General features: G+C 37.6%; 1 protein-coding gene, 1 long non-coding RNA gene and 1 pseudogene across 4 annotated transcripts in view; 2 read left to right on the forward strand and 1 right to left on the reverse strand.

The window, feature by feature from the left end:
* Spata5 (spermatogenesis associated 5) overlaps positions 1-22,099 on the forward strand; it is a 173,177-nt gene that overhangs the window by 102,274 nt on the left and 48,804 nt on the right. For all 3 annotated transcript variants that reach the window (XM_031376652.1, XM_031376651.1, XM_031376653.1), the window contains exon 15: positions 20,315-20,479. In XM_031376652.1, coding sequence (XP_031232512.1) covers positions 20,315-20,479 — 165 coding nt within the window. The remainder of the gene's footprint in view (positions 1-20,314; positions 20,480-22,099) is intronic.
* LOC116094835 lies at positions 3,464-5,551 on the forward strand (annotated as a pseudogene).
* Positions 13,436-20,423, reverse strand: LOC116095118. The gene is made up of 2 exons (XR_004120455.1): positions 17,659-20,423; positions 13,436-13,703 (listed from the first exon to the last, which is right to left on the reverse strand). It is a non-coding gene; the product is annotated as an uncharacterized LOC116095118 (long non-coding RNA).

A 22,099-nucleotide genomic window follows, 5' to 3' on the forward strand; every position in this document is an offset into this window, starting at 1 on the left:
AAGTGAAATATGAAATAATAAATTTATTTAAGGAGATAAGTAACTATACTGTGAGAACTAGAAAACATTTCTTAAAGAAGTTGAAGATTTAAATGGAGAATGCCCCACACGCATGATTCCAAGACTCAGTAATAAGATACATGCACTACCAAAGTGATGTTTATTACAAAAAAAGAAAGGCTGATCCTCAAATCAATATGGAATATTAAGGTGTCCAGATTATCAAAATGGTGTGGAAAACAAAGATTAAAATTGGAGGACTTATACTTTGCAGCATGGAGCTTATGGCATAAAAATAGATTTTTGTATGAACTGATGGGATAGAATCAGGTATAGAAACATTTGCATTTTGACAAGAATGTTAAGGCAATTTAATGGAGAAATATCTAACAAGTGGATTTTTATGTATGAAGGAAGTTCATAGCCTCCTTGTTATACCATATATAAAACTAACAGAAGAAAGTATGAGGATAAATCTTAATGACTTTAAGTTTGAGAATGAATTGTTAAGCATGACATCAAGTGCACGGAAGTAAATATGTTTGATAGATCTTCATAAATTATAAACTGCATATCCAGATCACAGTGTTAAAACTATTATTTTTTCAAAAAGCAGATTAATTTAAGCAAGTTCTATAATTCAAGTAAGTAATCTAAAATAAAATTTGTTTCTTTAAAATGTCAGGAATCACAGACCTAACTATTAGTTCTGTAGCTGAAAAGTCCCAGAGTCTTTGGGATAAAGTACTAGGACAATGTGAAGTATCTCTGACAAGCCCTTTGCTTTTCCTGCCTCTGTCTCCAAGTCCTAAGATTATAAGTGTCTGCCAGTGTCTGTTGCATCTGGTTACTTCTTTTTTATTATTCATTAATTTGTTTATTAATTCACTTTATATCTTGACCACAGCCCCCCTCCCTCCTCTCTTTCCAGTCCTGCCCCCTCACTTCTATCATCAGGACTATTAGGGAAAGGTGTCCTTTCCCACTGAGACCAGACAAAGCAGCCCAGCTAGGGGAAAGATATCCAAAGACAGGCACCAGAATCAGAGGCAGCCCCCACTCCAGTTGTTAAGGGACCCACATGAATACCAAGCTTCACATCAGCTACATATTTGTAGGGAGGCCTAGGTCCAGTCCATGTATGCTGTGTGCTTGGTGGTTCAGTCTCTGTGAGCCCCTGTAGGCCCAGGTTATTTGGCGCTGTACTCAGCTATTAAAAACAAGGACATCATGAAATTTGCAGGCAAATGGATGGAACTAGAAAATACCATTCCAGAGTGAGGTAACCCAACCCAGAAAGACATGCAGGTATATACTCACTTGTAAGTGGATATTAGCCACAAAGAACAGGACAACCATGATATAATTCACAGACCCAAAGAAGCTAAGTAACAAGGAGGAATTAAAGGAGGGTTCTTGACTCTCACTCAGAAGAGGAAATAAAATAGACATTGGGAGTGGATTGAGAGTGGGAGGGAGTTGGGGGTGAGAGGGCTGGGAAAAAGAAGGGAAATCGGTGGTCAGGGGTTATCTCTGGAACAAGAGAGAGACTTGAGATGGGGCTGACCCTAGCTGGGACTTGTAGCAGCTGAGGATATGGAGCTTGAAGTGGCCACCACCTGTAGCCAGGCAGGACTCCCAGTGGAGGGATGTGGATACTAACCCACCCACAAAACCTTCAACCCAAAATTTGCCCTCCCTACAAGATGCACAGAGATAAAGATGGAGCAGAGATCAAGGGAATGGCCAATCAATGACTTACCCGACTTGAGATCCACACCATGAGAAAGAGCCAACCACTGATACTCTTAATGATTCTCTGCTATGTTTGCAGACAGGAACCTAGCATAACTGTCATCTGAAAGGCTTCATCCAGCAGCTAATAGACACAGATACAAAGAAAGACCTACAGCCAAACATTAGGTGGTGCTCAGGGAGTCTTGGGGAAGGATTGAGTGAGCCAGAGGCGTCAAAGACACTGCATCTAGCTACTTCTATCAAACTACAATAAGATATACCTGTTGTTTCATAGTTCACTGTGCTGGTCTCCCACTCTCAGATTTAAGCTTCCCTTTTTTATATATGAATCTTTATAAAAGATCAGGGATGGTTGGGGTGACCTTATAGATAATACAGCCTTGTATCTGTACATTGTATCTCTCAGCATCCCATTCTTCACAATCCCCTGCCAAGACCCTGAATAATTCTTTTCCTTCAATACACAAATAATTCATGCCTTCCATTTTTAAGTTCATTGTCTCCAGAAAATGTTGAAATGCATACATTAGTTAAAATTAACATTAAAATGCATACATTATATTATGAACAATAAAACCAGCAAGCAAGCAAGCTTAATTTTTATAGTTTATTATTCAAATTTCCTTATCACTAGCTTGCCAGTAGTTCTAAAGAATCATAAAAGTTCATACATGAATAAAATGTATGTACTCTAGTCCCTTGGCATTCATCTGGGAACCTCAAGGTTCCTATCTTATCTGTCTTAATTTGTAAACTTTCTGTGGTATGGGTGGTCAGGAGAGAAAAATGTACTTTCAAGGGGCAATTTTATTAGCAAGGAAAATTCTCAGAAAGTACGTTTGAGTAGAATGAAGTGGAAACTTCTTGTTCCTTTGGAAAGTCAGTTATATCAAAGGATGTTTTTCTGAAGCAGACATGTGAAGGAACATTTTGCTGAAGCAGGCATAGATGAAGTAATGTTTTGCTAAAGCAAACACATGAGTGGATCCATGTTATTAGCAGTATAAATATAACCCGAGAGATGGTGAGTGACGCTGGATGGTATTGGTATGCCTGGCCATTATTTAATGGTCATTGTTTGTCATGATTTCATAGAAAGAAACACCAAAAATCTTTGGGTGGTGTTTTGGTAGCTTCTTGCCACTTCCATGAAGTCAGGCTAATTGACAAAGTAATATCAGCTGATAAAAACTCATGTAGAATTTTGCCAAGACAGACTCAGACACTCATGTAATGAGACAAGACCCATGGGAGGGCACATGATGTTTGGAGGGAGTATAAATAAGACCCAACAGACAGTGGTGGTAGGCTTATATAACTAGTTTGGCAATGCTTCTTTGGTCTTGTGTCTTTGAATTCGCTGATCTTCACTTCATTGAGAGAGGCACGGCAGAAAAATTCTCCTGGCGTCCCTGCTTTCCTGGTCCTTCCTGCTGACTCTTGCTGATTCTTAGGAGGCCTGGCTGTTTCTGCTGGGTCCTGCCACTGCTGCTGATACCTATCCTGACAATGCAGATTAAATTTGCTCCAAATAACTATTTCTAAATAAGTCCACTTCCCTCATATCCTAATAACCTTTCTTTTTCCACTACTTTAGTGGGTGGTAGGCTAGAAGGGAAGTTAAAACATTTAAGAACCCTTTAAGATTTTAAAAATCTAAGCCTGGTTGCCGCCGCCGCTGCCGCCGCCACCACCACCACCACCACCACCACCACCACCACCTGGTTCTCCTGGCTGTGGCAGCGTCGTTTCGTGTTTTGTGTTTCTGCATCATGTTGGGTGGCTTACTGAACACTTGCGGGGCGACAGTGAAGAACAAGAAAAGCTACTGAAGAAAAGCTGTACATTGTATGTTGGAAATCTTTCCTTTTATACAACTGAAGAACAGATTTATGAACTCTTCAGCAAAAGTGATGCTATCAAGAAGATCATCATGGGTCTGGATAAAATGAAGAAAACAGCATGTGAATTCTGTTTTGTGGAATACTATTCAAGAGCAGATGGAGAGAAGGCAATACAGTACATAAACGGAACTCATCTGGATGACCAGATCATAGGAACAGACTGGGACCCAGGTTTTAAGGAGGGCAGGCAGTATGGATGTGGACCGTCTGGGGGTCAGGTTAGAGATGAATATCAGGAGGACTACGATGCTGGAAGAGGCAGCTATGGAAAACTGGCACAAAAACAGTGAATGGGGTGAGCCCCAAGTACACAGCTCACAGTACATCAACATAGTTGATGTTGGAGAACATTACTCAAGGTCTTTCATCATTGTTTCTGTTGTGGTGGATGCCACTTCTGGTTTTCTTCTGAAATATTAAAAGACAGAATCCAAAGGGGGGGAAAAATCTAAGCCTACAGTAGAAAGAGAAAGAAATGTAGGAAAGAAATGTCTGGGAACATAAGCATCACCTGACAGTGCATGCTGCTGCCCAGCATCCTTCAACATCAGTTGCTTCAAATCCTAAGCAAGGTGTTTACAATTTAGTGCAAGTCTTTAGTAGCTTAATTTTCTCAAATGAAAACTCATAATTTTTTTCTAGTCCTATATTACTGTGTCTTTTAGTGGATGGGTTTGGAATTATTCAATCATAGAAGGAAAATTCTGGACTAAAGGAGAAAACAGGAAGTAGATGTGCTCTCAAGAATGTATTGCTGTCTGGATTATTACCTCACCTCTGCATTCTTAGCTACTATTATCTTCCAGTGCCCTGCCCAGTTTTCCTTTTCCCTTTTTTGATTAATAGTTTTCCTGTTTATTTCATCATCTACTCACAATTCCCCACTATACATTACCTGTCTTTCTCTTAGCTATTCCAGTTTCCTACTATTCTAGTTCTGTGCTTTTGAGGATTTGTTGTTTACAAAAAAACCCTCAGATCTCAAAAAAAAAAAAAAAAATACCCCCTAGAAGATAGTTTCCAGATAATTTCCATGTTTGCCCCTGAAGATTTTTTCTATCTTTTCTAGAAGATAGAAAAATACTCCCTAGAAGTAGCAAAATGAGCATCAAAGAGAAAAACGTTGACTTAGCTTAGGAATTATTAAACTTGATATTGATTTATATTTTTAATGTAAATGGTAAGTCAGCAAGAAGTCAAAGTTGCAGGTGACAGTTTTAGTCCCCAAACTAAAGTCTGTATACATGAATAGTTCTAAGATAACTACATTATGCTAGGCAGGAAAATTGTCACCCAGAGAGCCATTTGAATAGAGCACCATGGCCTCGGTATCTGACTGCCTGCTTTGTGTACACACTTTCTACCTCAGTGTGCTTGACTATTGCAACCTTGGATCCAGGATCTCTGACTAGGGTCACAAGGGATTGGAAAAAGGACAGATACCAAAAAGCCAGTAAAGCAGCACCCTCCATGGCCTCTGCATCAACTCCTCCCTCCAGGGTCCTGCCCTGTTTGACTTCTTCTTCCTACTTCACTGATGATCAACAGTGGTGTGGAAACCAGATAAATCCTTTTTTAAACATGAAATTAAAAACAAAAACAAAAAACCTTAATACAGTGAGCTGCCAGAAATAGTGTTTGAGTGTTTGAGTTGAGGGTGAGCACATGTGAGCTGTTTAGCCCTTCTCTACCCTAGAACCTCTACACTAAGACAAAGGTGATTTTTCTTTGGCTATTCTTGTGAGTCATCACATTCTTAAAAGTAGTACATTGTAATATACTCCAGTGGGTGTATGTACTGGCTCGTTTTGTGTGCCAACTTGACCCAGGCTGGAGTTATCACAGAGAAGGGAACTTCAGTTGGGGAAGTGCCTCCATGAGATCCAGCTGTGGGACATTTTCTCAATTAGTGATCAAGGGGGGAGGGCCCCTTGTGGGTGGTGCCATCCCTGGGCTGGAAGCCTTGAGTTCTATAAGAGAGCAGGCTGAACAAGCCAGGGAAAGCAAGCCAATAAGGAACATCTCTCCATGGCCTCTGCATCAGCTCCTGCTTCCTGACCTGCTTGAGTTCCAGTCCTGGCTTCCTCTGGTGATCAACAGCAATGTGGAAGTAAGCTGAATAAACCCTTTCCTCCCCAACTTGCTTCTTGGTCATGATGTTTGTGCAGGTATAGAAACCCTGACTGAGACAGTGTAAAAGTAGTCTGGTGTGCGCACGTGACCCTTGAGTATTTACTGCCTCCCACACCTCATCTTAGGTAATACAAGGCAATTAAGTCCATTTCAGAATTACTGAGGAAGAAGAAGGTAGCATGTTCACAGCTGGAGCTGCACGTGATCCGTGGGACTTAGTAAACTTGAGTGACACCACATTGGCTGTGCCTAAGATAGTAAAATCTGAAGTCCTGTGTAAGCCTGCAAGAAATAAAAGAAATGGAAGTCCAGGAGCAGTGCATTGTATTGGATCCTCATCTAAGAATCTAAAATCTTCATTCCCTGAAGATTTTAGACTTTCTGTTATATCCTTGTTGTCAGGTGTAGTAGTAAGTCTTACAGAAAGTATTAAAATACACTTGCTCTATGATCTAGCTTCTGTGTAAATATGATAAAAGCTAGCAACTCATACAAGAAAATGAAATCTACCTCATTGAGATGCACGTCTTTATATGACAAAAAAATCTAGAGGTGTTATGGAATGCTACCAATTTTGCCTTGAAAAATAAACTTCACATTTCTCCATCCTTCCACTGTTATCTCTTCTGGACAGATAAATCTAGCACCAAACTCATGTTAAATTTGTTTTTTATTTATTTTTTCTATTTTTGTGTGTGTGTGTGTGTATGTTCACTCACATTCACGCATGCATGCGCATGTGTAGGCTAGAGATTGTCAGGAGTCTTCCTCTATTTTCTTGTTGCATGTATGTATGTATGCATGCATGTATGTATGTATATATTTAGTTATTTGTGTGTGTGTGTGTTTGTATTTGCGTGCAAGCACACATATGTGCTTACACATGCCATGATAGGCCTATTAGGGTTGGTTATCTTCTCACACAATGCATGTTTCAGCTATTGAATTCTGATTATCAAACCTGGCAGCAGCTGCCTTTATTCACTTAGCCGTCTTGCTAGCCTCCTCCCCATTTGCCCTTCTTTTAAAAAGAAAAACAATTTTTATTTTATTTTTATTTTATTTTCGAATTTTCCCATCTTATTTTTGAGATAGTCTCTCACTGAACCTGAAGTTCTCCCAGTATCTCAGAGCACAGATTTATGGAATAAATTAACAGCCATAAGGTCTCCAGAGATAATAAAAAGTATATTCTTTAGCAAATATTATAAAACTGGATATGTATGAGAATTTGTTGGGCACATTAAAATCAATTGTGGCCACTATTGAAAAAGAGAAATCTCTCTTAACTTATTGCAATAAAATCATTTGATACAAGGTCTGACATGTTAACAGACTTTTAAGGTTATAGTACTGTGTTGATGACTTCAGAAACAGTGCACATTTTGTTTAACTGAAACTTTGTTGATTACTGATTCTCCATGTTCTTCTTTCCTAGCCACTGGTAACTCTTTACTCTATAATTCTTTTAAAGTGACAGTTTACCTTAACTCACATAAGTGAAATATTTTACTGTTTGTCCTTGTATCCTCTTATACATAATTGGAAATATTTAAATGAATAAAATAATATTTGAGTGCAAATTTTTAGGTATTTATATCACTGGCTACCCTTGTTTTTCATAACTTGTATCCCTGTGACTAGAGGGAAGACTTCCTTGAGGTGGATTTTTAAGCAAAATCTGAAGTATGAATAAACTGCTAGTGAAGAGCAAAGTGTGGTAAAGAAGACTATTCAGAGAGCTGCAGCATTTGAAAAGGCAAAAGGAAATCACTGAAAGTCTGCATTCAAATATTATTTAAACATTTTAAGCAGACCTAATGAACAGTACTGTAATTCATCCTTAGCAGATGTGGCACAAGAATTGACACCAGATAGACATGAGGAAAGAATCTGGAGTAAAGTATGTGAAGATAGTAAAATTTTAGTGTGTTGTTTTGGTGAGTGGAGGTCTGTGTAAAAAAATAAGATGCACAGTTTCTGAGTAGTTTGATGGAAATGACAGGTTCCTGGAAGGGAGAAATGGAAAAGGAATGATCCCCTCCCCAGGTGGAGGGCTAGAAATGGCACAGATTTAGAGAGAAATTGTGAGCAGTGTTTAATGAAACTTGGTGCAATATCAGATAGACAATTTAACACATGGGTCTACAGTTTCCAAGGATAAATTACATTGGGTGAATAGAAAATATAGAGAAAGCTGTCACTTAATTAACTCTTTAGCTATTAGTGTAAGAGCTGAGCAGTAGCTAAGACAAGATGTGAGACCAAGGGCAGACGAAGACTTCTAGTGAACCATAGGCACCAATAGTGAACAATATGGAGAGCTGCCACAGCTGAGGGAGCTGATTACAATATCTTTGTAGTAGTTGATGGGTCTACAAAGGAATGCTCTTAATAGAAGTTACTGGCCTTCTGTAAAGGTGGATAAATATTTAAAGCTGTAGATTTATCTCTGAAGACTATTTTTTGGTATCCTACTAAAAATATAAAAACCCTTGCTATTTCTGAAAGAAACCATCTTTATACCAACTAAAAGAGTAGATGGCCACCGGACTGACATCAAGAAGAAAGACTGAATAAGTGAAAAACAAATCCATTCATATGTTTCAAATCAATGAAGTTGAACTGGGTTGAACTTTTTATATCTATGATCCTATTAATTTTATTGTTCAGAGCAGTGACCCACATGATAGATGTTTTTAAATGACTTGTTAAGAGAATGTGTTAGGTTTGTAACAGTTGCATTTTCAAAGCTTTCACACCTTTTTTTAAGATTTAAAGTATTTGGTTAAAGTTCACATACACACACACAAGAAAAAAAAACTATCTCCATACACATAAGATGTTTAAATGTCACTCCATAGAATGGCTCTGGCATCTAGGAGTTGCCCCTTCAGGTAATACCTGTCTCCCCTTCTCACTCTGCTCTCTCTCCTGTCTTCCCTAAATAATTTATTTATTTAACTTTAAAGAATCAGAAAATTATTTTTCCTTTTTTATTGAAATTTAGAATAAAACAAGATGGTTACTAAAGATCATCTACCCACATGGCACTAGCATGCCATATTGAGTATTTAGTTTGGATTTGGAAACCATTCCCTCTGGCTCCAATAAAAGGAAGAAACATCTCTGATAAAGGGTAGGTAGCTCTCTGCTGGAAAAGAAAGATTCATTTTACTTCTGAGTACATTTTTATGCAATAATATGAATACTTAATTTTCATGAACAGGATGTGTGTCTGTGTATATTGTAAAAATCCATTGTCATTGTTTCTTCATACACCAGTGTGTGTGTGTGTGTGTGTGTGTGTGTGTGTGTGTGTGTGTGTAACATATATAACAAAAGGCTTTAAACATAGACTCTTCTTAGCCAGCACAGCCATTTGACAGAAACAGCCCATGGGTTTGCAATAGGTAATCCACTACCAGAAGCTTCTGATTCTGTATTCTACTAATTAGGAGTGTTGCCTTTACTATTAAGTTCCCACATTTAGAAAGGGTAAAATGTGTACAGATAACTTACATTTCTAATGTTTTACATTTCTTATAATATAATGCAGAGAAAGACACTAACATATTCTACAAACCACCCCCACCGCTGCTGCCATGTTTTGAGTGAAGGGGAGTGTTTTTTGTTTGTTGGTTTGGTTTTGGTGTTTGGGGGGGGGTTGTTTTGTTTTTGTTGTTTTGATTTGGTTTGGTCTTGTTGATCACTTTTGGGGGAGGAGTCTTGTTTATAAAAAGCATTATTTCTGGGTATTTGTGCTTTTTAAACTTCTTAATGGTGCTTTGTGAACTTTATATCATGCACCCCAATCCCACTCATCTCCCTCTTTCTTTGTATCCACCCTTGCAACCTCTTCCCTACCTCAACTTTAAACAAAAAATCTCATCTTGAAAGCTGTAGTGTGTGACAGTGTGTGTCACTGTATACCCTTCTTGCATGCCTCTTTACTTGCAAATGTTCATTGCAATTAGTCCTTGTTCTGTTTTGAGGCCTCTGGCTTCTGCTATACTGTCAATACTGGATCTCCACCAGGACTTCTCTTGAATATCTTCTTGTTGCCCTGTGTCATAGAGATCCTGCAGCTTTGAATCTGCAGGACTGGCCTCTTCATGTGCTACAGCAGTTCATAAATGGGGTAGATGTTGGGGTGGTCCAACTCAAAACCGAGTTGGTCTGCCAGCTCTCCGGAACTGTCACCACTAGGGGGAGCTCTCCAGCACTGTCCCTACCCCCAACTCACCCAATGCCACAGCCATCAAGGGGTGGGGCTAACTCATCCTCAACCATGCCACCAGGGGGAGCTCTACCGTGCTGTCCAGATAAGGTACAGGCCCCAGTCTCCTGAGTGCTGCAGCTGGTGAGGTTTAGAGCCAGCTCTCCTGTTCTCATGACTTGGGGGCCAGCTCTCCCACCTGCTGCAGGGGATGAGGAGTGAAGGAGTCCTTACCACCACCACCACCCATTTTTATGAAGATCTTCTATTTTAACTTATACCTAGTCTAAGGTGATAGCACTAAGAAGTGTTAAGATATAGTTTTGAAATCAAGGCTTTGAGGGCACAGAATCAAAGTGTATTCAATTTCTTGTTCATATTCTTCTGACTTGACATTTAACCTCTTCAGGCTCCCATTTCTTTTCCTATAAACTACTTCTGAGTGTTACAAAGAAGATTGTATAAACACCACAGGAAAGAACTTAACACAGTTGGAATATGCAATGAAGGCCTGGTGGTATTATTGTAACTATTGCTTCATGCTTGATCTACTCCACTCCTTAAATCAAGTGAGGAGGAAAGGCACTTTCCTTTGAGTTAAAGATCTCACTCAGCTTGTGTAGAGATTCTCTTTTCCTTTGGCGTTGAGCCTTCACTCATTTATATTGTGGTGCAGTAGTTAAATATGGACTCTAGAGCAACATCCTGGCTTCACTACTTAGAATATCACTTTAGGCAAGTTAGGTACTTTGTAAAGTAGGGGTAATAACCATGCCCCATTCTTAGGGCTATTAGCTGGACTAAGTAGTTATTCTTCATGAAAAGTTTAGAATAATATTAGGGATCTGGAGATCCCTAATACACAGATAATATTTTTTGCTCTCCACCATCATAACCCAACATAGCCTCTTCCCTCTTAACCATAGTGTATGAATATAATAGATGATTGAGTTGGGGTGTGGCTCTCCTAAACACAGAGGTGGAGCTGTTTGCTCTGATATGTGCTCCGCCTGGGAACTGAGCCCTGGATGTCCACACAGCTGGGTAAAGGAAAGTGGAGAAACCTGGGTTTGTGATCAGTTTAGGCAACACCTGTTTTAATGTTTACTTCCATGTTATGCACAATATGTTAATATGAGAACGTGTTTATATTTTCTGAGTAAATATAGTAAAACTAAAAAAAAGAACTCAAATTACTTATTCTAATGTAATAAAAGTTTTGTGTGAACATTAAAAACAAGTTATTTTTAAAAAATAATTCCTAAAATTTAGTTAGATCAAAATTTGGTTGCTGGAGAGATAGAGCTTCAGCCAATAAAGTGCTTACCACAAAAGCACATGGGACATGAATTTGCTGCCAAGAACCAATAAAAGATGCCGAACATGGTGGTATTTGCTTTTGATCTCAACACTAGGGAGGCAGAGACAGTAGAAACTCTTGGCTCATTGGCCAGCCAATATAGCTGAATTTGAAAACTCCAAGCCATCAAGAGACTCTGCCTCAGAAAGCAATGCGGATGGCTGTAGAGAAGGACAACACTCACTGCTAATCTCCAGCCATGTGTGCATATGGACCCAGAAATAAAGAAATCCTGTAGGAACATTGGGATTGCAAATGCATGCAATCTCATCCAGCTTTTAAAATTGGAACAAACATGTTACTAAAATAAGTGTTCTCCAGTGTGTGTGGAGGGGTGTGTGTGTGTGCTTAGAACATGAACAAATAACTCTTCTATAACTTGTAAACAGAAATGTGACCAGTGTGTAGAAGAGATCCAGAAAATGAATTTCTTGTCTACATCAGTGGTTTGGGGAAAAGAACTGGAATTGGAGTACAGCTCATGGAGTATAGACAGTATTACTCCAGCAGAGGCTCCTCAGGATTGTCCTGTCTTCAGGGAGCTGTAAGAAACCAGGGGTGGAGGCTTGGGATAGAGAACTAAGCTGAGAACAGGTGTTCCTGCTCACTCCCACCATCCACTTCTCCCATTAGCAGCTTATAGGTGTATTGATTTGGAATATCACAAAACATATAAATATACTAGGAACTTTCCTGCTTCTTTCTGCCTTCTGGGAATACTTTTTACAAAGTGAATTTTATAGGAACACTTGAAAGATTAGTTGCATTGTTTTTCTTCCTTCTGTGGCTTTTGAAAAAGCAGATTTCCATGGTATAATGGGGAGAATTAAAATAGTTGTAGGTAAATAAATGGCTGCTTGGCTTTATAAAAGGACCTGCTCTTTAGATGTAGGTGAAAACATGTCAGACTAGTAAAGGAAGGTTAGAGGCTGAGTTGTTCTTGTTCGCTTTTCACCCTTAAGGCTGCAGTGCTCTGAGCTGCATTCCTTCTGAACACCTGCTCTCGCATACATCAAGTCTTTTCTTGCTCAGTACTATAGGGTTTTGCAGACCTGAGCAAGCCTAGCATTAGACAGAAACTTTCAGATTGATTGATTGATTGATTGATTTTAATACAAATACATGCTTACATGTTTGCATACAGAAATATTTTTTTAAGAATTGTTTTTCAAAGAATATTGTAACCTTAGCTCCTACTGCTGTCCCTGACACATTGTAGACACTCATCTGGTGTCAATGGGATTGATCTACTTTGAGAAATTTCAAGCTGGACAGAGCTATTGGCCAAAGTGTTGGATTACAAATGAATTTAAGTGCTGGTTAGAAGGAAGCTTCACTAGCACTTAGAAATTAAGTGGCTAGTAAGGATTCAGGCTCTGATTGGTAAGCATTGTTGTCTTTGCAGAATTATGAGCCCATTTAAAGGAAGGTTTGTTTGTCTTTATCTCCTGCACAGTGGAGAGGCATTGTCAGAAGAGAGTGTCTGGTAATGAGATAAGACCTTTGCCCTGAAACTGTGTTAGTCTCCTTGTTTCAGTTTGTGCTTCATTCCTGTATTTCTTACATTCTGCATCCTGAACCAGAAATCAAACTTCTTACATGATTAAAAATCCTTCACAATTTTCTCTGAACTGTGAGATTACCTAACATGTGCAATGTCATGCCTATGGATTTTCCCCACCTGCTTGCATATCTTCATGTTCCTGAGTGTCCGGTGGTGTTTCTTTCCCATATGTATTCATCTTTTGTTATAGATAGAAAAAAAACTAGGTGAAATCACTATTCTTGGCTGTCTTGGCCTTCCTGAAGCTGAGTAAAGCAGTACCTTGGGAATGGTCTATCCCTGCTCTAACTATTGTCACGTGGAATGTGTCACTGAATGGCCTGCATGCTGCTATCCATGTTCTTAGCAACACCTCACCTTCTCAACATGATGAACTTCACTTTATGATTTAAGGCCTAACTCCTTGGCATTAGAAAATATTTGTGGATATTTTAAATCTGATTGACCATTTTGTTTGTTTGTTTGTTTCCAGACTACTTTAAATAAATAAATCTTTACTTAGAAGTTCTTTTTATTTTTGGACCCAGTTGTAATACAGTTTTAATGTTAATTACCTACTATATCAACAATGGTTTTTAGGGAGAAAGGGAGGAAGGACGTTGGGGAGGTGCAGGACTTCAAGCAGGAAAGCATCCGCAAGGCTTTTTGGCTCCAAGAGGCTTTATTGGCTTGCGTAACCAAGTGAATATTTATTAAGTGGCTCATGAATGCCATGGTTGAACAGATGAGTGAATGTGGTTTCTGCCATTCCTTCCAGTCTGCAGTCTGTTGGGAAAGATCATAATTAAACACACAAATATTTTGAAACAGACCAACTAGCTATGATGTTGGTAGAGACTTGGTAGTAGTCTTAACCACATGTACTACTATGCTAGAATTAGGGGGAAAGAGAAGTGGGTTAGGATAAAGCTAAGGTTTCTTTGAAACAAACCAAACCTGTTACATGTTACCCTGTTCTAGAGGTTTTCTCCATGAATGGTGGGTGCCTCTTTGCTCTTTTTTTGATTGAGGGGTGGAGGCTTGCCTGTTCTTCTGTCCTAGAGGAATGCACACCCTGTTCTCACATGCCTCTTTTAACATTCAGTGACCCAAGCCAGTAAGTGGCTCCTGATTCTATTCCTTCTTTGCTTTGGTTTGGTTTAGTTTTTCAAGACAGGGTCTCCATATGTAGCCCTGGTTAACATAAACAGCAGTCTTCCTGACATGGTCCCCTAAGTACTGGGATTACAGATATAGTAACACCATCCTTAGTTTTAAAGTGTCTCTTTTAATACTTTGAACTACATGAGTATTTTCCATACTAATTAAATTTGAATATTTGATAAAGTCCAAGTGTTAAATTTTAGGACTTATGAAAGAGAATGGAACTTGTAACTGCCATTAGGCTTCACAAGAAATTTGCAATGTTTTGTACTCTTTATGTACAAGTCATAAAAAGAAAAAGTACTGGTTTTATAAAGAACATGTTTGCTTAGGTGATCATGTAATGTATGCTATGGAGGATGCCGTATAGACCCTTAGAAATAGGGTCTTTTTAAGACATTTGGCTCTGGTAGAAAACACTTGCTTAATATACACAGAGCCCTGAGTTCCATCCTGGTACTACAAAAAACATACCTGCAATTGTACATGCATACACACACATACAAAAGGTTATATAGTGATGCTGAAATTCCTTATTTGGACACAAAAGCAGAATTCAGTGACTCCCTTAAACGATTTACAAAAGTGAAAACTTTGCATGTCTGAGTATTTGAGGATGCCTATCGTTCCTCAATGTTTAAGATGCCAGAGCAGTCAAGGTGATTCCTGATTAACCTGGGCTTACATTTACACCCACACACAGATGTGGTCTGTAAAACTGCATGCACACATGTACATGCAAAGTGGAAAAAGAAAGGGGAAAAGGCAACTTGCCCTGTGATTGTTTTTTAGTACTATTTGGATAAAGATGCTACAGTATCCAAAGTGACTTTAAGCTGGAAGGGTTCAATATTAGAAAAGGCTTGGCAATGCTGACTTCAGAGAGCACTTGTCACTCTAGATATAGCTATTCTCATATCCCAGAACAATACTTAAAAACAGGAAGGAAGACTCTTTCCTGCTCTTTTAGAGCATGACTTTCACTGACAAGATCAGACCAGAAAAGGCCTCTCTGGCTACAGGCCCAGGTGATTTGACATGCACTCAGCCTGCACTAATCCTGAAGCAGCTTTTTAGCACAGTTGTATGTTGGGCCATCCAGCACCTAAGCAATGTTTATGCTCTGTATTCTTTGCTGTGTTGTTCTTTTAAGTATTAGAAAGGAAATTTTAAACTTCTAAGGAATTTATTAGTTTTTGAGAAAAAAAAGTTTTAAAAAAAAAAAAGAACAGCCTATTTGTAGTTGTATTCCCAACACTAACTGGAGTCCCGTCCAGGTCAGTATCTGGGCATTGAGAAAGGACTTGCTTTGCTTTGCCTTGCTTTGCTTCATTTCACTTTGCTTAACTTGCTTAAGTTTTCACCTGTAACTCCAGCTCCATGGGATCTGACTCCCTCTTCTGACCTCCTTGGGCACCTATACACACATGTTCATACCCACACAGAGACAGACAGACAGGCAGGCAGACAATTAAAAATAAAACTTTTTAAAAGCAAGCATGAGCCTTTAAGGTTTTTTTTCTGCCCAATATTTTTCAAACATAGATAACTAAAGCCTCTTACTCCTTTTATTGCTAACTAGACTGTTTATTAACACTAGCATGCGGTAGGATGCCACTGACCTATACACTATACATAGAGTTAGCAGATGCTAAGCATTAGCACTATGGGTTAATTGAAAATGAAGTGCTTGCTATGGAATTGAAACAGTTGTAATAGCTGTCACTTGCATTTATAGCCAAATCAGAGTGATTGCTTTATGACAGCTTAGAAGTTGTCACCTCTTATATCATTCTTATGTAAATTTCCAAACTGATTAGTGAGAGAAAATAGCCTTTCCAAAGAGAGAAAGAAAATATCTCTATTGCCATTAAGTTCATTAATTCGTAAACACTGAACTTCTACCAAATATAACAGTTCCTGTATCTTTACATTTTGCTTTAGTTATGCTTTCTTATAAGGTACATAGAATAAACTAGATCTATTGTATGTGGTTCAATTCATGTGTAAACTTGTAAAGCCACCTCCAACCAAGTTAAAGAATAATCTCATGTGCATTCACTAAAAAGATTGGCCACTAGCAGTCCATCTTTCTTTTTATGAGGTACCATCAACACTGCTTTGTTTTTCTGTTACTTGAGATTTCATGTAAATGTAATTATATAGTATGTGGTTTGGGTGGTTAATAGTGGTTATTAACTAATAGGAAGGATCTAGAGTTTCCCAGAAGACAAACCTATGGGCATGCCTATAAGAGATTCTTTTAGATTTGGTTAATTGAGATGGCACAACACACCTTAAACACCATACAAAGAAAGAAAGCTTAGTGTTCCATCTCTGCTTTGTAACTGCATGCTTTTCTACCTGTACCCAAGTTTCCTAAAATAACAACTCTTGAGACTTCTTATATATGACTAAATGCCTAGGCCAATAGCTTTGTCTCACTTCTGCTAGCTCATAACTCATTTATCCTCCTTAAACTGGTCAAGTCATGCCATGTGACTTTCCCCTCTTTCTGTTTCATGTGACAGTAGTTCTTCCTCAGAGTTCAGGGCAAATCTTCTGCACCTGTCTATCCCAATAATCCTCTCTGTACTTAACTTCCACCTACCTATTTTCCTACCTAATCTACTAGGCCAACAGCATTTTATTGACAGGTGATGCTCCATAGGCTGCACAAGAAAGATATTCTCTCTACACTGCTTCCTAACTAGCCTATAACATGACATAGGCCCATGTCTCAAGCTCCTGCCACCATGAATTTTTTTTTTTTTACCATGACAAGGCTAAAGCAGCATCCTTTTATAAAATTGTTCCTTCATTGTTCAGAATCAACATGGGGCCTTCTACCATCCTATTCTCTACAGTTGTAGCCTCATTCTCTCACATTGTCCTGTTTCTTTAGCAGCTAAGTTCTCCCAAGTATTATTTTGAAGAATAGAATATAAATATAGTTCTGTGGTAGAACACTTCCCTAATGCATACATGACTCCAAATGGAAGGGCATAGTTGCTTTCAGTATCCTCTGTCACTTAAATTTATGTATAATTCTCCGTTACCTTTTCACTTTCTTATTTAAAAGATCGTATTGAAATTGTATGCAATCTATAGATAAATTTTGGTATAAATATCTTAGTAATGTTATCTAATTTACAAACATGCCTTAACTATTTAGGTCTTTAATTTTTCTTAAGAGTATTCTGTATTTTTCTGTGAAGAATTCTTTGCTTATTTTTATTTCCAGGGTGTATTTGAGTCTTATGATATATTTCAAGTAAGGGAGTTTTTACTGTTCATTATATAGTAGCAACCGATTTTTTTTAAATACTAAACTTATACTGTGTAGGCTTGGTATAACTGTTTGGCATTACTTTATTTATTTATCAAACTATTAGAATTTCCATATAAACATGCTTCTGAAGTTTTTTTTAACTTACCTTTTTATTTTACATGTTCTATATACCCTCTTTCTTCCTTACTGCTCTGTTAGAATCTTTAGTACAAGAGATGATAAGATAGCATTTGATATTTCAATGTTAAATACGTATCTAGCTGCAGGTACTCAGTAAGTAAATACCTTTTCTAATATTGAAGAAGATCCCTTCTGTTATCAGTTTGATGAGAGTTTAGCGTCATCAGTAGGTCTTTATATTTTTTCTAATATTGAAGAAGATCCCTGCTATTATCAGTTTGATGAGTTTAGCGTCATCCGTAGGTCTTGATTTGATTGCCAAGTGTTTTTTTTTTCTGCATGTATCAAAATGGACATAGTTTTTTTACTTTTTAAATCAGTACAATGAAGTATTCTAATTAAATTTCAAATACTAGCCCAACCTTTTGTTCCAACAATAACTCTTACTTGGTTTTGATTATTTATCTGTTTTGTAAATCCGATCCTGTTTGACACTGTTTTGAAGATTAGGTGGTCTGTGTTTATAAAAGCCATTCTGTAATGTTTGTTCTTTATAATAATCTTTGCTGAGTTTGAAGTTAATAGCCTAACATTATAAAACAGTTTAATGAATATTCCTTCCTATGTTCTGAAATGGTCGTATAATTTTAATGGTACAGTTTTTTTGTTGTTGTTGTTTATTTAATGGTATAATTTTTGGTTGGTTGGTTCGGTTCGGTTTGGTTTGGTTCTGGCCATTGAAGTCAGCTCTAATTTCACTTAACATGGGGTTTACAAAGTTACCCCTGACTAGTATTAAACTTCTCCTGTATTCTAGATGTGCCTTGAACTTCCATGTGCTGCCTTTGCATCCGAATGCTGTCATTGTGGGCGTTTATCATAAAATGAGCTCTAAAGACTGCCCTTTCTGATTATACCAGCAGTAAGAATGATATTTTTAGTGGTTTTGAAAGGGAAAAGAGTTTTTGAGCTCTTTAATTTCCAGTGCTTTTCATTTCTTGTGGAAGATTTTGTCTTCTACCTTGTATCATTTGCCTTCACTCTGTAAAGCTTCTTGACCAGTTTTGTGACAAATATCTCCTGAAACCTTATTGTTGTTGTTCTTTTATCTGAAAAAACTTTGTTTATCCTTCATTATTGAAGGTTATTTTTTTATCAGTAGGGTTCTGGGTAACATTTTTGTTTCAGCACTTTGAAAATGTTATTCCCCTGATAAACTGCCTGTGTGTTGGGTTGGAGGGCCTTTAGTTTTTTACCTGCTCTAGTTGGCAGCATGATCCTGGAAGAATGGGGCCTAAAAAATGAGAATGATTAAAGTCTCGTGCAGTAGCCAACTTTATTCAGAACATCAGACAATTTGTACTCTGAGGGGTCCGAAGAGTCCCCTGCGTAAACTATACAGTCACAAGCTACAGGTGATAAAAATATGTTTTCCAGAGAGGCATATGAATAATAACAGCTGAGAAAATGAAAACACATTCCAAGAACAGTTCTGTGTTTTGAAGAAACTGAATTCGCAAATTGCTTCCTGGTGTTTTCTCACAAGCATTCAGAATTCTCCTTCCACAACTCCATTCTTGGACCATGTTCCAATGATTATTGATTCCAGTGTCCCCTGTGTGACCTTAGTTCAAGATAATCTTTAATTAAAGATCTTAGATCTTAGACTGAAACACCTTTTTATCCTGTTGGAGCTTCTTGACTGTGAATTTGTGTTTTGCTTGTCTATTTGGAGAAAATTTGAGGCCCTTAGTTCTTCAGGTCTTTTTGTGTTATAATTTTTGTTTTCCTTCTAGAATTCTGATTGTGACATAGTAGACCTTTTTTTTTATTATTCCATAAGAGTGATCTTTTAATGTAAATTTTATCATCTTGGTTTTCTACTTTTAAGTGTTAACAGTAGAATATTTTTCTACAGTGTGTTTTGTGCCTTTCTGATCTCACTTCTTACCTCTTGTTTTCATTATTAACTATGCCTCAGACTCTTTGGGTTTCTTTCTTTCCCACCATGTGCCACTTGTTTTCCTTTGTATTTGATCTTCTCTTTTCCTTGAATCCTCTTCCAACATCTCTTCATGTGTCTCGGTTCTTTGAGTATTTGTACAAGACTTTTCTGATTGGCCCATATAAATGCTACTCCATTCTCTCAAAGATACACATCTATTTCAGTACCTTTGTTAAGATGCCTTATGCCATAAAATTCACTCATTTAAAACATCTTTATTGGTTCTTATTCATAAATTTGCGTAATTGTCACCAGAGTTAGCTTTACACATTTGTTCTTTTTCTCAATACCAAAACTGTCTGGCTAGTAACACATGCTCAGTAAATTTTCTGAGTAAGTTCATTGGGTCTGGCACAATATAGGCATTAGCCTTCAGTAAAATGCTAAAAACATGCAATTGACTAAATTTATCTCTACGCCTATTCCTTTATCATAGCTGTGCTATATATTTAGGGCTCTCTTAACAGCAAATAGCTTATTCTATATTTTATGAGTTAATTGAAGGAAGCTTTTTAAAAAAAAATTCATATAGTCAGTACATATCATATGCACATTCCTCTAAATGTTACTGTTTTCTATTTACCTTGGCAGTTGTTCAGAAAGTTTCCTGAACTATTGTTTTCCTATCTTCAGAAATCAACTAGGCACTGTTTATATCCTGAAATAGATTATGGGACCTCTAGTACTTATTTGTTAGTTGAGGGTAATAGTTGTGCGGATACACACACTATGAAAAAGTTCTCTCTTTTCCTGACTGCCTTTGATATGAAGTGTTAGTTCTAAGCATAGCTAAGTATTGATGTTCTGTCTCTGTAGGCTTTGATGAGGCCTGGAAGAATTGACAGGATCATTTATGTGCCCTTACCGGATGCAGCAACAAGAAGGGAAATACTGAACCTGCAGTTCCACTCAATGCCAATCAGTAATGAGGTTGACCTGGATGAACTCGTCCTCCAAACTGACACCTACTCAGGAGCAGAGGTAAGATAATTTCCCAAAATACAGATGTGTCTCAGAGGTAGAATACTTGTTTAGCATGCAAAGGGCCCTGGGTTCAACCCCCAACACACATACCTCCCATACATCCCCAAAGAAAAATTTGGGTGGAAGGGAAGCAGTGTGGTTCATGGTCATTAAGCAAAAGATGCTGCTTGCTAACCCCTGTTTAAACTTGCTTGCTAACCCCTGTTTAACTGTGAGCCAACAAATCTTCAAATAAACAATTACTAAATCACATTACACCTTACTTGACCTCTGTTGAATCTCATTGTTTTTTACCTAGTTCTCATGATTTTTCAAACTAGTCTTTAGTATACAATATAGCACAGTGGAAGGATTACTGGACTAGAAGAAGCTGACTTTATTAGACTTCCTGACTCCCATTTCTAGCTAGTCAGCTAGCATACTTTACTGAACTTTGGTTCCTTTTATTAAACTACCAATTAGTAGGGTAGAATAGATGTTTCTCCTATTGTAGAGGTGATATTAGAATGTCATAAACAACTTTGCAAAGCGATTGTATAATTTTAATTATTTAATCTACTTTTGATCACAAAGATTATCTCAAAAAAAAAAAAAGTAAAATGGACTGTCTGCTCTTAACCATAGAAAGGAATTCTTAACCTCTAAAAGCCCAAGAACACTTTTATGTATGGAAGATGAGCATTTTCCCTCTCCTTAGAAAATCTCCCTCTTAGCCAATTTTTGTTACAAAATAAAGTTTGATGAAGTAATTAAGTAACTTTTCTACATGGACCACCACAACCCCCAGGACGGGGAATTGAACCTAAGTCCTTATGCATGCTTTATCACTGAACTACATTGCCAGACTCCTATTTATATTTCTTACAAAAACTATATACCAAATACTACAGCACAGAATTAGCTTCAGAATACTACTGAAATGGATTTTGCTGGGAATTTAATATTCTAAATAAGAAACTATATATTCATTTGATTGTGGGTTGCTAGTAGGCAGAGGCTTTATATGTTCTTATCTGCCATTTTCAAACAACTTTTGAAGAAAAAAGATAAACATATAATCAAGCAAATTTCCATAGAGTTGGCTTTAGTATCTTGTACAGTCATAGCAAATATCAACAAAAAAGTCATAGATACTTACTACTTTATCTTACCAGCTGTGGAAAGCCACTTAGGAAACAGTTGGGGTACACTGACCTGAGTCCCATCTGAAATGACAGTATTTACTATCATCTCTTTGGCATGGTCATAAAGTCATTGTGATCATATAATTAATATTAGAGAAAACTCAGTCATCTCTAAAGGGAGCTTTTTATGTCAGTGTAGGGTCTAGCATTAGTATATAACATGTCAAGTTATAAGAACAAGGAGAAGAAACTATAATTCCCTCATTTGAACAAAATGGAAGAGTAGTTAACAGGATGTTAGCCTGCCTTTCATGTTGAACTTTCATGATAGTCATACTTTAGTACAAAACAGAAATAAAAGTTGGTGAATTTTAATCTGGCCAGAAAGAAAAACTCATTTGGTGCCAGCAGTTACACCATCAAGCACATTCTCCTATAGTACATGTCTTATTCTATCAAAAATGGAAACATTTTTATAATCAGTTTTCATATC

Source organism: Mastomys coucha, unplaced genomic scaffold (genome assembly GCF_008632895.1).
Source record: "Mastomys coucha isolate ucsf_1 unplaced genomic scaffold, UCSF_Mcou_1 pScaffold17, whole genome shotgun sequence".
In the NCBI taxonomy this organism is placed as follows: domain Eukaryota; kingdom Metazoa; phylum Chordata; class Mammalia; order Rodentia; family Muridae; genus Mastomys; species Mastomys coucha.